Source organism: Falco punctatus (genome assembly GCF_963210335.1).
Source record: "Falco punctatus genome assembly, chromosome: 9".
Lineage (NCBI taxonomy): Eukaryota > Metazoa > Chordata > Aves > Falconiformes > Falconidae > Falco > Falco punctatus.
In genome coordinates, this window is record NC_137589.1 from 5,297,299 (window position 1) to 5,316,276 (window position 18,978).

An 18,978-nucleotide genomic window follows, 5' to 3' on the forward strand; every position below is an offset into this window, starting at 1 on the left:
GAGGTCAATCTACATTCTAATTTTCACAGCGGCGTATGACTAGAGGAGAATAAACTCTGTAAATAACTGCGTTCACTTCTCTTTGGCCTGCAAGTAAAGCTGCACTTCAGAAGAGTCCTGTTCTCAGATGCTGTTACAGATTTAATCTAACAAGAGTTGAACTTCAGGCTTTTGGTTTAAAAATAATCAAGAGGTGAGGTAGAAGAGGCACAAATATAGCCAGCAGCAATTAGCAAAATAATGGGGTGTTACAAAATCTGTGTTTGGTGCCTCTTGGCATCAGGTCATTTTCCAGAGGTACATGCTTTCCGAAGGCGTTTTGGCTACACAAGGAGAGGAGAGGACTGGAGGATTGCAATCTTTAAAGTTTTTTTTCAGACCAGTTACTTGTCAGAATTGGGTGAGGGTTCCCAAGAAACTTTTCAGACAGTTGGTGTAGGTGGGAGTGGGGGTTGTTGAGGTCTTGAAGGAGCTGCAGGAATCTGGGTCTGTGCTAGATGCCTGAAGTGTGGAAAACACATTTTGTGAAGTATTTCATGGCTTGAGACAACTGACTGGTATTTCTAAACTAGTTCTTTATAATTTTAATACAGTTGCTAGCATTTATGCATATATTTAACTCTCTCTACCCCTTCCTCTCCCTTGTAGCATTTACATGTGCTGTTATGTTTTCTATACAAGCAGTAAATCAACATTTCTCCTTCAAGCGTTTAATCTATTACATCTCATACGCAGCTGCATGAAAAATCCTCCTAAGTGGGACATGAGACATTAGGAACTTCACTTGATACAGCAATGTAAACATAGAAAATATGAAGTAAAGGTGGTTTTAAATACTACAAACCTTGGACCAGGAAAATGCAACGTTGTCAAAAAATCAGGACTTGATGTGGCAGGCTGGAAAAGATGTTGCAGAAGATCAGGTTAACAGAAAACACAGATTTCAAAGTGTAGCTAATTATTCAGTATTAAGCTAATGGCATTTTAGAATTTGGAAAATTTAGAAAACTTTTATTTCCTGATACATTCTCCATATTCTCCACAACATTTTGTTTTGATAACTTTTATTTTGTTTTATGAGAGCTAGATATACAGCCTGGCTAAGCAGCTTCTCTGGTATGTGGCCACAGAACTCAGAGCTCAATTTCTGGCTGCTCTGCTAAGTTGCAGCCTGTTCCATCCCATACCACTCACAGCCTGTGTTGACAGGGCAGGCAATAAAGCTCATACGTACCCAAACAGAAATCCTGTCTAACACATTATAAATTATTTTAAATAATATATATTCAGATGGTTTCAATGTATCAGAAAGTCACAAAGTCATCAGTAACTATGTTAGAGAAAAGGCACTGTATAATTCAGATTACTCAACGTAAAATAATGCAAGTATGCATCTATCTTACCTGTTTATTTCTTGCGTTATGACTTGGGCCGTTACTTTGCTTTGGTTGCTGCACATTGTTGTCCCTGAAATAAAAAACACATCATCAGGAAAATCCCCGTTTGGTTTAACTGCCATCAGGGATGCAGCATTTTTCAAGGGACAAGTCTATAGCTCAGAGATCTGGATTCTGTTTCTGACTCCACCCCTTTCTGGCTTTGACAGATAATTTCAGTGTGCTGCGCCCCTGTGTCCATGCAATACAATTATCAGTAACAGTTAGAAAAGTGCAATATATTTTGGGAAAAAATGCTCAAGAAGTGACAACTGGAGCATCTGGCCTAAACTACCTAATAGCAGGGCACTGGCTATTAAACTACCTACTACTACTATTAGCAGCAAAGTCTATTTCTTTTAGGAGGTATGGAATTCATTGTCTAGCTAAAGCATCTACCAGGCTTGCTGAATTAATCTGGAGGATGCTCCAAAGTGTTGAAATCCGCATTTGTAATAAGTAAAATACCTGTGTTGTCTTCTACTTTTCCTGCAAAACCACCTTCTTATTGCATCATGCTTCATTACTGCTAATACAGTAATGATTACAACTGGCAACACAAGGAGGAAAAAAATAAGCAGACCGTCCCGAAGTGATGTATCTAGAGAAAAAGAATTGAAATAATTTAAAATAATAATCTTGTTTAACCTCATATTAAAGCATTTTTTCTGCTAAACCACCTTTTGTTATAAAAACTACAATCTTCAAATTATTATGGATTAAAACTAGTAATTTCACTGAAATTTATAAAATGCTGTGATCAGAAAAGTAGGATTTGGCCTTATGTTATTACCAATTCTTTCTGCCTTACTCACCCCATGTTGTATGATGTACAAACATTACCCTTTTCCATGTATTTTTTCAAGAATTCTAAAGCAGACAAATTTATTTTGTATTTGCTTACCCACAACTGGTCTGCATGTCTTCTTTGCCTTCCTAAGCCTTTAATACAAACCATGTTTTCCCTTTCCCATAATATGGATTGGTTTTTGCCTCACAAAGCTACAGATGATGAACTTTGCTTGTGAACAAAGAGAGGGAAAAGGTTTTGCATGGTCTCTCAGTGTAAAGGCCAGCAAAATCTACTCCATTTTCCCTCTGCAGAATTTCAGGGCTCTTACATGAGCCAATGCACCTTGTTAACCTCTCTCATTCCTGTGAGGACCCTTTCCATATAAAAAGGCTGCTGGTTTCATTCTCAAGTGATGGTCTTCCTCTATTACATCCATTTTATCAGAACTCCGTTTTAAATACCTAAGTAAATATCTAACTATTTAAAAAATGTAACAGTAATTCTAGGGAACTAATGTATTGCTTTTTATCTTAGAGTAAATAGAGGTCAAATTCTCCCTTGGACCAGCTTCCTTGATGTCTACTAACAAGCACATCAGATAATAATGTTTGTTTTTCAAGTCAGCCCATGATTAAGTGTCCCACGCAGTAAAAAAAAAACAGTTGAAAAGAGACTCACACACACATGCACGCACCCATTAGTTATTAGTAGTTATTTTACCAGACAGTGCGGACAGAATGAAGGCCAGTTTCACTAGCCTACCTATGTGAGCTGGACCACTGTTAACACTGCCGCCGTAGCCTGACTCGTTGCAGAACGGAGGCGCCCATCCGGAATTGCAGTGACAGTTCCCGTTGTTGTTACACACCTACAGTCCATATGACAGGGATTAGTCAAATGAACAATGCCTTTCTGCAAGCTGCCACTTCAACCTCCAGTATTATATTTGGAGTTCCACATTAAGAATTGCATGTGGAAACAAGAAATACTGCACAGTATTGCATAGAAATACATGAAGTATTAACTGGGAATAAGATCTCCCCCTCCATAACATCCCAAAACACTGAGGGATACTGACAGCGCAAGTTAATTCTCTATAGAAATTAACCTTCTGTTTTGTTATTCGCCTGCCATAGATTACAGTCCAGAGAAGACACTTTTATAACCTTTGGACTCCATTTTGATTTTTCATGGAGACATACATCAGGAATCACTAGCGTGTCCTCCTCAAAGGAACATTTTCCCTTTACAGTTCAACAGCTCAGTAGTGTTAGAAAATTCCCTAGGGCAATTCAGAAGAAATGTCTTTCAGTGTTAGTGCTAAGAGGTTTACAGTATACTGGCAACATGAATTACAGATTAAAAAGCGGACTTAACTTTTCATACAGATGAGAAAAAAACCAAATCCATCTGGCTGGTTATTGCTTTTATTCAGGGATTTTGCACCTATCTCTGTCTTCTAGAAACAGGGCATGAAAATGCCATCTACTCACCCCATTATCGTTACACTTCTCCTTTACATCACAGTTGTAGCCCAGACGACTTGCATCAACGCATTCAAAACCTACACAGGCCTGGAAAAAGTAGTTAGTGTCTTTCAAACACAAAAGTTCAAAAAATCCCATCCTTTTATAAATATACAATATAAATGTATATGTTTACATGTCTAAAGCTTTTACTTAAATGTCAAGAAAAAGGGCTGCTAGAACATTCAGTACTTCACAGTTCTATAGCTGTGTTTGTCTCAGATTTTCTTAAGTCTGTGGATGCATTTTGGTGAGTAATTTGAATAACTAATAATGTACTTCACTGATTTGTAGCATACCAGTTTTTGAAGAGCTAATTCATTGCATATGTTCATCTCAAAAAGCAGATTTTTTTATTATATTATGGCATAAAAATAAGAGAGCTATGTAATGCTTTTGAAAGTTAAGAACTTTCCAGTTGGTGGAATATATCCTGTAATGCTGCTGTGATTCATCTTACCTTCTTTTCTCCACAGGCAGTTCCATCACGGACTTGAGCAGGATCAGGGACATCTGATCCTAAGTCAAAGTCAGAAGACCAGCATAAAACACCAGATGCGTTATTGACAACACTCCAAGCAGGAAGATTTTGAAGAGTAACAGAGGTGCACTGGACCTTGCCGCACAGACTATGCCTGTATTGAATGAATGACACTCAGAGACAAGGTGAACAGAAAAAAAACCTGGATCAGTGCAATACACCATCCAGTCAAAGTTTTTAGCTTGCACGTCAAGGAAATAATCTTTTAAATCTCATGCTTTTAAGAGTTTTTAACAGAATGTATATTTCACATTGAACATCTCAAGGTTAGCTTTTATTTGCTGGTGACTTACTGAACAGGACATTTCTTGTACATTCCACCACTCATTCCACAGTTTCCAAATCTATCTCCTTTAATATTTGCTTTTTCAAAGCATACATCAGGTGCTTTTCGTGCTCCTATGCAAAAAAAAGTGAAACTTAGTAAGCCAGTACACTGTCTTAAAAATATGAGAAAGAAAAATCAGAACTGTCTATTAGGAGACTACAAGTCTCTTTACATTAAATTATAAACATACCTTTTCCATATATAGCTTCACATTGTGAATCAAAACTCTGGCATACTCCATAGTAGCAATATGACTTCATGTTGTTGCATGGGTAACCATTCATGATATAAACGTCGTCTGGGCAGTAGGCATTGCTTCCGTTGCAGTATTCAGGTAGATCACAGAAATCCATTTTCGATCTGCACTCGGCTCCTGCCACTTTAAACTAGAACCAGAGAGGAACGCCACCCGACTTATATTTTGGAACAACAGAAGTTCTAATGTGAAACAAGGACAGCTGGGAACCTTTTGTGATTTTAAAGAAGATAAAATATTTTTTCAGATCGATAGCTAATGAATATCTAAAACTTCAGTGTCATGTGGTGTGGCCACAAGTTTATGAGTTGAGTCTGCAGAGGACTTGGGTAAATCGTGCAAATGTGTACACAAGTACAAATTAACAAGCAGCCAACTATCACAGCCTTGGTGTTGCACAGTGGAGATCACTTCTACTGATTGCTCCTGCGTCCTACGAGGGATGACACAGATTACATTTTATTTCTTCGCTGCTAGTCAAGAGTTGTTAGGCATGTATTCTCTGTTTACATACTCTGCTGGTGAATGTAGTTTGATAATGTGACAATATGTCAAGAGTACTGTGATACCTCTTTTAAAACATTAAAAATCACTAGGAAATAGCATCAATTTAGCTAAATAAAACAGCCTACCTTACAATTCTTGCAGCACAGTCCTTGAGCGCACTGCGATCCAGGCGTGAGTTTGCAGGTTGCAGCATCACAGCAAGGGTTAGTACATTCCTGAAGAACAAGCACGGACAAGGGGACACAATGTTTTTACCTCACTGTATAGCTAGGAAAGTACATCATCAAACCAAGTGCACGGAGAAAGGAAACTTTAAACACGCCATCTCTCTGGCATGCCCAGAGGCTGACAGCGTTCTGCTGTAACAGAAACCAATAGACAGTTTGTCTGTATTTCTTTACTACAAGTCATCAGAAAAACATCTGTTCTGACGTGTTGTGGCACAGGGGTTATAGGGTAGGTTTAAACTTTAAGCGGACACTAAAAGAAGCGGAATAGACCGGTTTTTAAATAACATTTCTTATCACCCCTTCGCCCATCTTGTTTTTCTGCTACACTAGCAGTTTGATGTAGGGAAATGTTGGTATCTTTTAGTAACTTTGAAGATAGCAGTGTTTGCTGACAGCCTTTCGATTTATTGGTGTCTTTTTTGAGACACTAATTTTCTAAAGAACGAGTCAATGTATCCCGTTCTTTGAGGGACATTTTCCTCTGTAGATGAGTCGTCTCTTTTATGTAACAGAAATATCCATGATACTAAAACCAGCACAAAAATGGTGTTTCCACATACTCCTCACTGAAAGGTACCTCTTTCTCAGCATTGCCTCAAAGTTCTGTGAAGGCCAGTAGCCCTCAACTGAGTTTATAGCAAAATCAAAGTATGATTTTAGGCTTTTACTAAGATTTAACTTCATATTGCTTGCAGAAATGTAAAATTACAAGGAGAAGTCCTCTATTAATGCAAATCAGGGATACCAAAAGGCCAGTATTATACAACAAATATAACGTAAACCATAACAACATGAAACAAGTATACAGTTGAATTTCATTCATTACCTGTGGTTTGCCACAGTCACATTCTTCATCGTTATCTACCACATTATTACCACAGACAGGTTCTTTGTAAATATTACTTGGTTTGGGAGGATTTCTAAGGCAGTGTCCTCCTCCATTTAGAATAAGGTTCTCAAAATCATCAGCACTGCAGGTGCTGAAATTCCTGGATCCACTGGAAAGCATAACATTATTTTTTTATTATAAATATTTTGCTTACAGCAAAAAAATACAACTCAAGCCCTTAAAATATTGTCAGTCTATAATAAACATGTTTCATAATGCTAAGAGATCATGAGATACTTCATTTTTACTTTATTTTGCATTACAGTACAGTACTAGAAGTTAAATATACTATGTATAACATAAATGCAAGGACTTTTATAAGCCAGAGAGACCATCAGATTATCCATTCTGGTATCCTTTATAAAACAGGCCTTAGAAATTCCTTGTCTGTACTGAGTCTAAAAATGTGTAATTAAAAAACACTTTCCAGAAAGACATTCACCTTGACATGGAGTCCCTAAGAACTCAGGAATACATCTTCTAATAGTAGTTTTGGCCAGTATTCAATTACCCTGATTTATTAATACAAATGTGGACAGGCAAAATAATATGATCCTTTTCTCTTAAGGGGAAACCAAAAAACAAACTGAAAGAAACATAAGCCGAGAGGTTTTGTTTAAATTAACTGTTAAGAGATTCTGTGTGAATGATGCATGTTTGCACAAACCCAGCGAATATATGTAAAGCACTCTCAGCAGCGTAAAAAACCCAGCAACACGCTATCATTAAAAATAAAATAAAATTAAGAAAATCCAAGGTTTTAGGAATGCTACAAATAAAGAATGACTGGATTGGAAAACAGATATCATTTCAAATAAATTAAAATTATGTCAAGTCCCGAGTCAGTGAATTCACTTCCGTGATTAAACTTTTCAAACAACTCCCCATTCACAAAAGTTCTTCAAGATTCATGGGAGTTTCACAGCTGATAAGGCATAGTCACTGCAGATAACTAACAAATGTTAAAATAAAATAACTGGAAGTCTTACTTATCTGTGCTGTGCATAATATAGGATGCAGGACACCTTTTATCGTCATGTTTCATTCCGAGATTATGCCCCAATTCATGTGCAACTACTGTAGCGTGACGTAACATATTGTAATGATTCAACTAATAAAGAGAATCAGTGTTAAAAAAACAATGTGCAACTAAAGAAAATACTGCGTTTCTACCTACTGGTTTATTCAAGCCACAAATCTCAGAGTCTACGAAGACAGAATACTAAATGATATTGCAGAGCAAAAGCAGTGAGAACACACAATTTGTCACCGTTTATTTTCAGGTAGGGCCCAATTCTGCCACTCTTTCTATTCCTTCCATTAGGATCATATGCTGAATAATAACAGTTGGCAGTTGGACTAGATGATTGCTGTAGGTCCCTTCCAACTGAAATTATTCTTTTCTATTCTATTCTGTTCTACTCTAACACAGTTAATTAGTCATGAAATGATTTCAATGGAGTCTTCAATGACAGACATACAGTTAAAGAACAGAATCTACTTCTTAGATTGTCCACAGTGTTGTGGCATCCATATTGTAAGGACAGGAACTGCTGGAGATACTGGTTCTGCCCCAGGGGTGAAGGAGAAAAAAATTAGATTCTTACTGATTTTGCTGTGTTTAACATTTTTGCCTGTTTAGCATTACTGTGGGGAATTCCAGACACTGAAGTGCACTATGTTCACTTCCTATCCATGTAAAGAGTAAAAAAATACACATTATTTTGTAACTGTATTCCCATTCCAAAACCACTGTGCTTATGAACTTTAATGATACGAGGATGGGCTTTTCTTGTGCAATCTTGAGATAGATGAATTACAAAAGGTGATCAAAAAATTATTTCAGGACTACGTGAGCTAAGTGGACTGGAATGTGAAGAGGAGAGAAGAGAGAAACTGGGAAATACTTTAAAAGAAGAAAAAAAAAGGTAAAATATGCACAAGTCTTCACGTAAGAAACCCAGTTAAAAGAAACCATACAACTCCAAGCCTAGTCTGCAAGGCCAGAGTGAATTGACAAAACAGGTCGGCAAAGTGCATGTTATTTATTAGCATGATCTGGAAGGTACCTCTGTGGAAGCAATGTCTGGCCATAGCAGTAACTACAACTCTAGGTTTTGTAAATACACAGGGGAAAGCCTACAGTTGTCCAGGTACCTCTTTGTCTCGCTAGCAGCATATCTATGACAGTTTAGCAGCTCCTGTGCTAGTTTCTTCCTTAACCACAACATTATGTACTTACAGTGCTGATTGACCCTCCCTGGACTTGTGAGCAGACAGTACCCACAAAAGCCATTCCGATGGATCCAGCGTAAGAACTTCTCCCTCTGCAACAAAAGCAGTTTGAAGGTGTTGTTGAAGGAGGGGATGAATGGGGATTTCTACTAAAAAGACACTGATGAGTTTGAAACAAATATGGCAAGACAAAATTTGGTCGTCTTGAAGTCAAGAAGAAATTTATCACCATATCAGGATTTCACTGTAATTAATAATGAATATCCGAATAACATAACTTGAAATTAATGATCAGTCACCTAAGTCTGCTGTGTCAGTGCTTCTGAGTTCACAAAATCACAGGATGGTTGAGGTTGGAAGGGACCTCTGGAGGTCATCTGCTCCAGTCCCCTTACCCAAGCAGAGCTACCTAGAGTTGATTAACTATAAAGACTTGATTATATTTCCTTGTCATTTTTCCAGGTTAAAACAGCTTGGAAAGTGAGTGAATTTTACTCCAGTTATATTTTCATTCATATGTAAACCCCAAATCATATACGTTAACAACACTTGCAGCATGGCTAGCTTTTCCACTGAATGAAAACTTACATTATGAGATGGCTAACATCATTTCTTGATCGTTTAAGAAGATCGTTCTGTCTCCAAGAAACGAATCTACTCAGTACATCTCCAGCTGAACCATTCATTACAGATATATGGTTTGTATCTGTCCAGATCTCTAATCCAACCAAAACAATCTGGATATTTAATGCTCTATACATCTGGGGAAAAAAAAAAAAAGATAATTACTGTCCATCAGCCTGTTTCAACTGACTTACAAAAGCTTACATCACTACTACTGAGTAAACAATATGCTGAACATAATGATTGAGACATAACTTTATTTTCTTTGAAACTAAATGTATTTGTATTTATAAACTAAAATACATTTATACATTACAAACGAAATAAAAATATGTATAATATAAAACTAAATAAGGAAAGAATATATGACCGAAGGAAATCTTCTTCGTGAAGGTACCTAAGTATATCTTTCAGTTTGAGAAGTTGAAAAGACCATGTTCATTCATTTCCTTAGCTAATTATCTAGAAGAGAAGCTGGGAACAGAGGATCAGAGAGCTTATGGAATTGTTCACAGCGCTGACAGCTCGCTTGATAAAAAACTACATACATGAGAAATACTCTTCCTAGAAATGTAAAACATAGCAAAGACCTCATGTTCCTGGAGCAGTCAAAAGTCTGGGAGCACGTGGAAGTTGTTTTAAAGCATCTTGCATCTCTCCCCCTGCTTGTACCGCTACAAGACTAGTGCATAAATTCATGATGTGCCTTAAACGTGTTACAAATTGTTGTATAAATTCCAACACAGCTTCAGAACTGCATTAGCTGTTCTTTTGAAAAAAACTATGATAAAGGAGAAACTACTGTATCTGACCTACCCCATCAACATAATTAATCAGCTCAACTGTTTCCCTTTGCACCGCAGCAGGATCAGATTTCTTCATCAAAAACTGTAAAATAGCAGATGAGAATGTCAGAGAAAAAATTTAATGAAGTAATAAAATGTATTTAGCATTGGATGTTATCATTACCCTGTTGTTATCCACAACGACAAATAATTCCACATAGCTTTTCTGTGGCAGGACAGCTCGCTTCTTCTGCAAATTAAAAAGCACAATAAGTTAACATAATAAATAATGAGTTCCAGGTTTTTACTTATCTCTCTCACGATTTTCGTTTCATGTGTTTACAAAGCAATGATGAATTTGTTTTAATATGGCCTTAAAAGTCAATTTGCCTTAGATTTCCACATAAACATCTGAATGTCAGTAATTCACATGTGGTCAGACATGGGGAGGCATGAGCTGAATGGCAGCTCCGTGCCTTTCGTGTCATACCCATGACTGTCTTGGGCACTCTGCTCTTCTGCTAAAGGATTGCTTCAAGCTATCTTAAATTCCCATTGTGCTGTTCTTCTATTTCAGGTTTTCCTTAGCAGTACTCTCAGCTGTTTGGGGTCCATGAAAATGAAGGCCACGAGGCAGTGGCCTGCCAGGCCAAACCCACCTGCAGCAATCCCATGCCAAAGCTCTGGAGACCTTGGCTGCTGGAAAAGATTGACAAGATGGCTTAGACTGCAGCTTTCAAGAGAGAAACAGAAATGTATTTACCCTGAAAAGCTTTTCCCTGCTAGAGGTACTGTTTGATAAGAACACGTATTTCACAGAGTGCTTCACAAGCATCTTTTCGTGATGAAGGCTGACGTTCAGCACACCACATTGGAAGGGGATATCCTGCATATCTTCCAATGGGTAAAACACGTGTTCAAATGTGCTGGATGTGTTGAGCGGCTCCATTCCATACCATTTGCCACCAATGTAGAGAATTCCTCTAATAATCATAAAAGAATGAAAAATTATTCCACAGTTTTTTCCCTTGTGGTTATGACTAGGTGAGTGAATGACAGCTGGATACTTAAAAACTAGAACTGTTCATACCGCTATGTTGAAATATGTCATTATCTTAAATTATCTTAATATAGGATATAAGTTCAAATGCCCAACAGGTTCTCAAAAGACAAAACAGAACTTGTTTAAAATACTCAGTCATACACAAGTGTGGGCTCCTTGAATCAGAAAAGAAAAAAAAAAAAAAAAAAGCCAAATTGTTACTGAGTCTGGATTGTGGGTAAAGAGCTGATGCAAAGGATCTCTTTTAGTCCTGATCTTTAGTCTCACTTCTAGCCCCATGCAGCTAACTAATTCAGCATTTTAGAAAACGGTATCTTTTAAGACAGAGAGGCTAAAAGCAATCACTGGGGTGTTTATGAGGGCAACAGCAGTATTGCACTGCTGAATGCCCCTAAGTATAAAAGATTTTGCATTTGTCCATGGCTCAGGAACACCTGATACATGCCCATTTGCTGTGCCAAAATCTTTGAGAAGCTATTATCTTGTTCTCCAGCATCTCAAAACTATATTTAGGACAAGAATTCTCTAGTTACAGTCTTGTGAAGGAAGATCCTCCAAAATGTGAATACAAAGTAAACAAAGGATTTGAGTCTGCGTAAGTTTGCAGAACAGCCAAAATGAAGTATCTGTTCTGTTTCATGAGATCCAGCACTACCTGGAGTACCAGTACGTTGACCATTTTATTCCTCATTTAAAAGAATGCCAGGAAATATCATTTATTGTGAGTGGCATCTCACTGTGTTACTGTACGTGAGAGATGGGTGAACTTTGCCCCATTTGCCTCTTCCTGCTTGTCAAAAAGCCATCAAACTGAACAAGGCTACTACAACTGACAAGTACGTTCAAACTGCTGCTAAAAAGCCAGGCTCAGTGAACACAGTGGAACATGGACACGCTCTAAGAACATCCTGAATATCTGCACAATTTGCTGTGCATGCCATCTCCTTTGCCAACTCATACGGACTGATTCTGCGGGGAGAACACAACCATCTTTGATGCATTAATCTGGCCCTTTTACGTTTCTCAATGTAAATGTAATTTTATTGTATTTGAAACACAAAAATCTGCTTCAAATTTGGTCAAAACTTTTTCAGGGAAATGGTTTGTCTTTTGAAACATGCCTAATTCATAAGACAGAATTGTTTGCAGGAGTGTTTTAAGTTCAGCGAAAGCATCATCAGACAGCATTTCTACTACAAACGTATCTCTGGTCAAGACACTTGCATCAAGTAACGAAGGCCTCAATTCACGCCCATGTTCTGCCTGTATTTAGATGATGCTCCCTCTGGCATTATCTTCTTTCTGTGAAGGAATTTTGGAAAAGGAGGGAAAAGTGGTAGCTGAGGTAAACTATAAACCCTGTAAAGAGTTTCAGCTTTACAAAAAGGTGAAATACTTGTAAAAAATTTTTGCAAGATAGGATGGTGTTTTCTCTGCAGCAGTACGATGAATAGCAACTGTTTTTTACTGTTTTACTTTGGTACTGCACTATGAATTATCCTGAAGTAAAAAGCAAGAGGTAATACCTAAGGCCATCACATGTGCTAAGAGCAAGCATTGAGTCAGAAATTCCTTCAACAGTGCCATGATAGTAACAGTGTGTCTGAAATGCAACAAAACCACATAATTAATGACAAAATAAGACTGTTGGCTTCACATGCAAACTTATATTCTAACTAACCGTTCTATTTGCATGACATCAAGGCTGGCTGTTACAAATTTAGAGTTCCCTATTCTAAAAGTAATCCCAGCCTTCTTGGAGTAAAATATTACTTGACATGAGTACCTACAATAGTGTTTGGTCCCTTCGTTCTAGAAAACAACAGCTTTTTAGTTTAACCCATCACCATCATTTAGCAAAATATTTTCATCTACTTTGCTCATCCTGTTCTTAAACAGACTCCTCTCAAAGGCTTGATCTGAGAAGATCTCCCATGCACAAAGCACCCAATTAAGTCTCACTAAGCTCACATGCAGTTTAAAGTTGAAATTAAGTTCAACAGCATTTATAAGGTTTGTTTGATACAGGACCTAAAACCGACAGAGCTTTGGTGCTGCCATTGTACCTTTAATTGCAGAAATGCAACCTAATCAGGTAGCTCAAATTCAGTCTTGGCATAATCTCCTGGCATCTCCTTTCACACCCTGGAAAACAGTGGTGCTGTATCCCCATAAACAGCCCACTCCCCCGTAAGACACAGAACCTTACGTTTTGTATCGGTTAAACAGAAATGCTACAAATGTGAAAACGCACAAAAGCCTCTTTCCCAGCAAATATATTTTTCTTCTGTAGTTACATTACATGCATCACTCATTTTCCCTCCTACTGCCAAAAATGTCACCAGTTTTCACTGTCCTATTATAGAGATACGAAGACACTCAGAATTAATGGTTGTGCATTTGCTATCGCTTTGAAAATACATTTAGATGCACACACGTCCTTGTCATCTTCAGTTTTATCAAATGGTTCATGTGGCCTTCAATTCATAAAGCTTGGCTTCCCTGGTTTGAGGAAACTGATGCAATATTTTGTTATGTACAATACCTCGTTTTGTGACTGTGTTGCCTCCAGTTTCCCATTTCCCCCATATGTATACAGCATAAAGTCTTCACTAAGAAGCTTTCTGGAAACAAAAATAAACTACAGTTCTTTTAACAGTCTAGAAAGCAAGAAAAGTCAAGAATCTTGGTAAGTACTACATTCTGTTAGCAGCACACTCATGCTAAATCATTATGAAAATCCACAGATGTGAAATAAAATACCTTAAAATGAGCTGCATTATTTGGAACATAAGTTATTTTGAAACATTTTAACTAAAATACCCCTAGAGTAGGATCTGAACAGACCGCGTTGCATCAGGGCCTGGACTATTACAGGCTCAGGAAAGAGAAACAATAACAGACAAATTTCCTCAAATACAACATGTTTAACAACCCTCCCCCCCCCAATAAAAAGCTAACACTGAACTGAATTTGAATTGTCCATAAGGATTTTCTGAAATGTACTATATTGTGCTGCTAATAAAAAATTAATTGAAATAAATTTCTTCATAACAAGAAAAAATATTACTCCCTTCTATTTGTATCATAACAGAGACAATGTTTAAGAGTAACTTTGTAATTACTACAATCTGCCATTTAAATGTTTTCCTCTGGGTTTTTTCAGTACAAAAATACTCCTCTGTATGCAATTAACTCCCAAGACGGTATGATTCCTTAGAACACTCCATCACATACTTATTTTTCTTCAGTTTTAGAAGATACGTTCCATTTCTGGTTTTAATTGAGTAAGAAAGATTGTCATCTGAATGCTCCTGGAAACAGAACAAAAGATACCACTTAATCAGGTGGTTTTTCTACTTGGTTGTGTCCCTTCCATGTTTTGTTGGAGAAGAGCAGTCCAGCTACTACGTATGATTTAAGTGTCTACCAAAACACAGATTCCTAACCCTCATGCCTTCTATATTTTGGCCTCAGCAGCACACTTTATGTTCTTCCCTGTGGAAAGTTTAAATTCTATTACCGTATAAATTTTCACTTGGAAGGCAGAAGGGCACGGCCCATGTATGCACTCCTTGTCCAATGACCACACCGTGTTTCCTGACACTCCTTATGTTAATCATTGGTAGCCGGATGAACAACTCACAGATTCTACCTTAATTGGTTTGCACAAAGATGACTAATGTTATTTCATTAACAGTCACTTCAGTAATGGACTCATTATCTAGCACAAAAGAGAGTTACCTCAGAACTGAAGAATTAAGGCTCAGATCTTTCTCTTTTAACTCATTTGTTTAACTTGTGCGACTCTGTGGGACCGTTTCTACAAAGCAAGCACCAGCCCTTTAGGTGCTACATGGCTGAAATCCTCCGGTTATCCAAAGGCCAGGTTCCATGAGTAAAATAACACATACAGCATGGTTCAAGTTCAACATCTAATCCAGCTCAGAGGAAATGGAAATAGTCTTTATGTTCCTTCTCCCTCCTGTTTTATAGGCTGTTAACAGCACTAGAAGCTTGAAAGGTGCTAGCTTGGACCGAAATCCCAGACATTTGGGGAACAAATATACTCAACACTAGTTGAAAACACTAAGAATCTAAAGAATGAGTGCAGGGCACATTTCTTCACAAAAATATGTATACTATACATTGCGTGTGTGTGTGTAATACAGGGCAGTATCAGGAAGAACAGCTACATCAGAAGAAAAAATCAGGTAGAATGACAAACCTCATGAAAAAATGGGTGATGTTTCTCTCTGCCTGTCAGACTTCGAGGAATAATTATTTCTAATGTAGAAAGTCTGGATGTCTGTTCAGAAGATACACCTAAAAAAAAAGTTTGAAATGTCTAAAGAATCAGAAAGGGTAAGTAAGCTGTTACGTTGGCAGCTGCACAGTGGTGATTGCCGAAAGACCATTCTAATCTGGCTGTAAATGGAGAAAGAGTAATTTCACCAGTACAGGACCTGACTGCCCATGCTTCAGTTTGGGCTGCTCTGTGCCAGAGCTCTTGGATTATGCTTGGAATGTCTCAGAAATCAACATTTTGATTCATGGCCATGTTAATCTTAATTTCTGAGTGTTTAAAATGTGGCCTCATGCCGTTTTGACTGTACTCAAGGTTACACCACTCCAAACAACTGATGTAAAGTGCTAAAACCTGCAAATTCAAGCAAAACTTTTCTTTAACAGGGTGTTCAAAACTGGCTGGCAATCTTGGCTTTGACTCTTGGTCTTAGTTACATTATAAGCTTGGATAATAGGTCAGACTCTTCTCATTCCTTCATATAGACAGTATCAAACCAAATAGATTAGTCTTTTAAAAAATAAACCCCTCAATGAATATGACACTAACATAATAGAGAATTCCAAGAACAAGAAAAATTAAAATAAAATAAATAGATGCCTTCCTGTATTCAGTGTATGTTTTGATAGTGACGAAGAAAGTTTAGGAATAGTCAAATTGATTAAAAAAAATTAACTTCAGGTTAAAGCTGGGTTCTTCTGAAGCACATAAAGAAACACTATCACATGATTTAAACAATCTTAATTCTCACTTATTCTGGATTATTAATTTTGTAATTTTGTCTATAATTTTCGAAACATTTTTTTTCTCCCATGACTTACGCTTTTAACCTGATGTACGACAAAAAAATTATACAGCTGCCATCTCTGTCCACCTATCTGTGCCATCACAGTAATTTTTTAAGTAGCTGGCCAGTTAAAATTAACTGCAAGAGATGCAAACATCTCAAATGGAATTCAGTTCCTTCAAGCTTTGTGAAATCACCTTGTTGGTGCCAGGACTACTGTGCTGATCCGTAAATCTACAGCAGGGCTCTCTAGGCGTGGCTGGCACAATGGACCTGGTGTAATTGTATGGTACAATTGTTTTCAATAGTGGGTCCAACTTTGCCAGGATATTTCAGAACTTGTTAGACAGATAATTGGAGAATATTGTATCTCCAGGAGAATAATTTCAGTCCCTAAATACACTGGGGGATGTTTCTTACTTTCTTCAACTACTTCGAGTTGCTGTTAGGTCCTGCACTTGCTCTTCTCCCTCTTGCTCATACTTCTACTTCTTTCGGCCCTTTCCTTGATTAAATCAACTCTCCCTTCAGCCCTCTCGTTCCACATAAATGCCTTTACTCGTATTCCTTCCCCCCTTGCCCTGAATGAGGAATACTTGCAGTTGTCCTCTGGATATAATTCTGCCGCCCACTGCATGTATAGTCTTGGCTCACCATGCTGCCTCCTGCCATCACCTAACGCTGCATTTTGTTTGTTCAAGTGACAGTCAAACCTTTGCAAAAGGTTTGTGGCCATTTAAATCATATCACAATTATCTCCAGAACATCATGCCAATGCAGGAAGCTAAAGATGAGAAGTCTTCCACATATCTGGTTTCAGGTAAGTGGTTTTATAAAGTCAAAACCAACCTCCAGTGACTTTAAAAAAAATTGCGTGAAATTGAATTCATCTTCCTTTTTCTTGTCAGCTCATCAGTCTGGTTTGAGTGTTGACTTTAATCAGCGGAGACACAACTGTTGCTATTAAACAGGCTACAGAATCAACAACATGGGTTTTAACAACAAAAGTGGTTTCTTCCCTCTTAAATTGTTCTTTCATAAGGAAACAAAGAGATTTCTTCTCATTTATGGCAGTACAAACTCACCCTCAGCCTCCCACGTTCCTGTGAAAGGAATTCACAATTGCAAAGAAGCCACGTAATCACCCATTCAAAGTGGGGAGGAGGATTCTCCAGTGTAATGATGATCTCTACCTATCAGGTAACATCAGGGCTTTTATAAGCTAGCTGCAGGCTGCACATGTTTAACATTAAAGACTGCCATTGCAATCAAAATGTGGAAGTTGCTGTTAGTGAACAGGTCTGCAAAGAATATTGGCGCTCAGTATTTACTTCTGAATTTGCCCTTAATCTTCAATAATTTCACTACCTAAATAACACAATCCATTCTGCTTCATGAGTTAAATGTGTGTTGAGCTAGCAGTGGAAACGCGGTTCTAACAATTTAAATTTTGACACCTGAAAGCAGGTCTTTAATGTGCATCATAAAAATATCACTTTCTGAGAAATATTTCGGTTCTTACAGCTAAATCTAAAATCTGAAGACAAATCATAAATGGAAATGAGTTAATGAGGCACTGAAACAGAACTGTAGGCATTTCCTTCACAATCCTGAAGAAGAAATCTTTTTCTACAGTCTGTACTATTGATGAAAGTGACAGTAACTGCAGTTGTCACCACCCGTGTCCTGTATGGAAGATGATGTATTTACCTACCTATACATCCTGGAGAAAAAAACCCACAACAAACACAAAGAGCTCAACTATAAAAAGGTTCAACACGTAATCTTTTCCAGACACCTTTTTCCCGAACAAGATTTTCTCAATTAGCAGGTCAGCTAATAGCCTAACAGCTGGGAAGAGCCATGACTCGATTTGAAAGGTGTGCATCGTTATGATCAGGACTGGAGCGTACAAGAAGACTTGGAGAAACTTTCTGAGTATGTAACAAAAGCTGAAAACTTACCTTTTATCCAAAAAGGTTTTCCAGTTAAAGTTAGTCCAAAAGTGAACAAAAAGAGGCTGTGTTTTAACATGATTAGGTTTGCTGGAGAAACTAGTACAGCATCTGAGCAGACTGTGTACCTGGCTCTTAGCTGCTCTGCACCAGGGAACTAGAGGAACAAGAACCGTCTGCTCCGATGGTAAACAACAGAAAAAGTACTCCGATACTTCGTCTCTGCTAAGGAAATGGGAAGTAAAATTTAATCCATTAGGCTTGCAAAATAACCTGGTTAGGCAGCTTAAGGCAAATAACAAGCAGCGTGTCCTTAAACGCTGATTGGAGAGAGGACCAACCCATGCTGGGATCAAACTGGTTTGTTCTAAAGGACTTTGATACCACAGTGAGATCATATGAGATTAGAAACATAAAATAGTGCTACCAACGTATACAATGTTTAGGATGTTTATACTGGCTATTATCAGCTCAGTTAAAAAACCTCTAGTATAAAACAATCTACTGTTTGAAATTTCAGCTTGTTGTTCTCCATTTTTTCATCTTTACTTTAAAAATATCAAAAATACAATGTGTATGAATGCATGGAAATCCCATAAACATGTGGAAGTCCCCCAAACAGGGATCTTACCCAGCCCCTTCTATGTTAAAGATAATTCTCCTCACCAAAGTAATTTTGTGCAGCTCATTGCTCTTCCAGGATCAGAACAATCCTCC

The 18,978-nt window shown here is 37.7% G+C and overlaps 1 protein-coding gene across 1 annotated transcript; it reads right to left on the minus strand.

The window, feature by feature from the left end:
* Window positions 1–114: 114 nt before the first annotated feature.
* Window positions 115–18,931, minus strand: LOC308069983 (disintegrin and metalloproteinase domain-containing protein 9-like). Its single transcript, XM_080403180.1, has 22 exons — window positions 18,271–18,931; window positions 15,442–15,539; window positions 14,451–14,527; window positions 13,759–13,837; window positions 12,740–12,816; window positions 10,914–11,133; window positions 10,335–10,400; window positions 10,182–10,253; window positions 9,330–9,502; window positions 8,749–8,833; window positions 7,496–7,617; window positions 6,444–6,615; window positions 5,513–5,602; window positions 4,815–5,010; window positions 4,590–4,695; window positions 4,216–4,390; window positions 3,723–3,803; window positions 2,992–3,097; window positions 1,905–2,037; window positions 1,404–1,467; window positions 845–897; window positions 115–501 (listed from the first exon to the last, which is right to left on the minus strand). Exons 1-22 carry the CDS (start codon window positions 18,338–18,340, stop codon window positions 423–425), a joined length of 2,394 nt encoding a protein of 797 aa, XP_080259306.1. The 5' UTR covers window positions 18,341–18,931; the 3' UTR covers window positions 115–422.
* Window positions 18,932–18,978: the final 47 nt, after the last annotated feature.

Excerpts from the sequence above, each read along its gene's own strand:
- LOC308069983 (XM_080403180.1), bottom strand. The coding sequence starts at position 18,340 with ATGTTAAAACACAGCCTCTTTTTGTTCACTTTTGGACTAACTTTAACT. Across the intron at positions 1,468-1,904 it reads AAAAGTAGAAGACAACACAG|GGACAACAATGTGCAGCAAC; the intron begins GTATTTTACTTA and ends TTTTTATTTCAG. Across the intron at positions 898-1,403 it reads ATAACGCAAGAAATAAACAG|CCTGCCACATCAAGTCCTGA; the intron begins GTAAGATAGATG and ends CATCTTTTCCAG.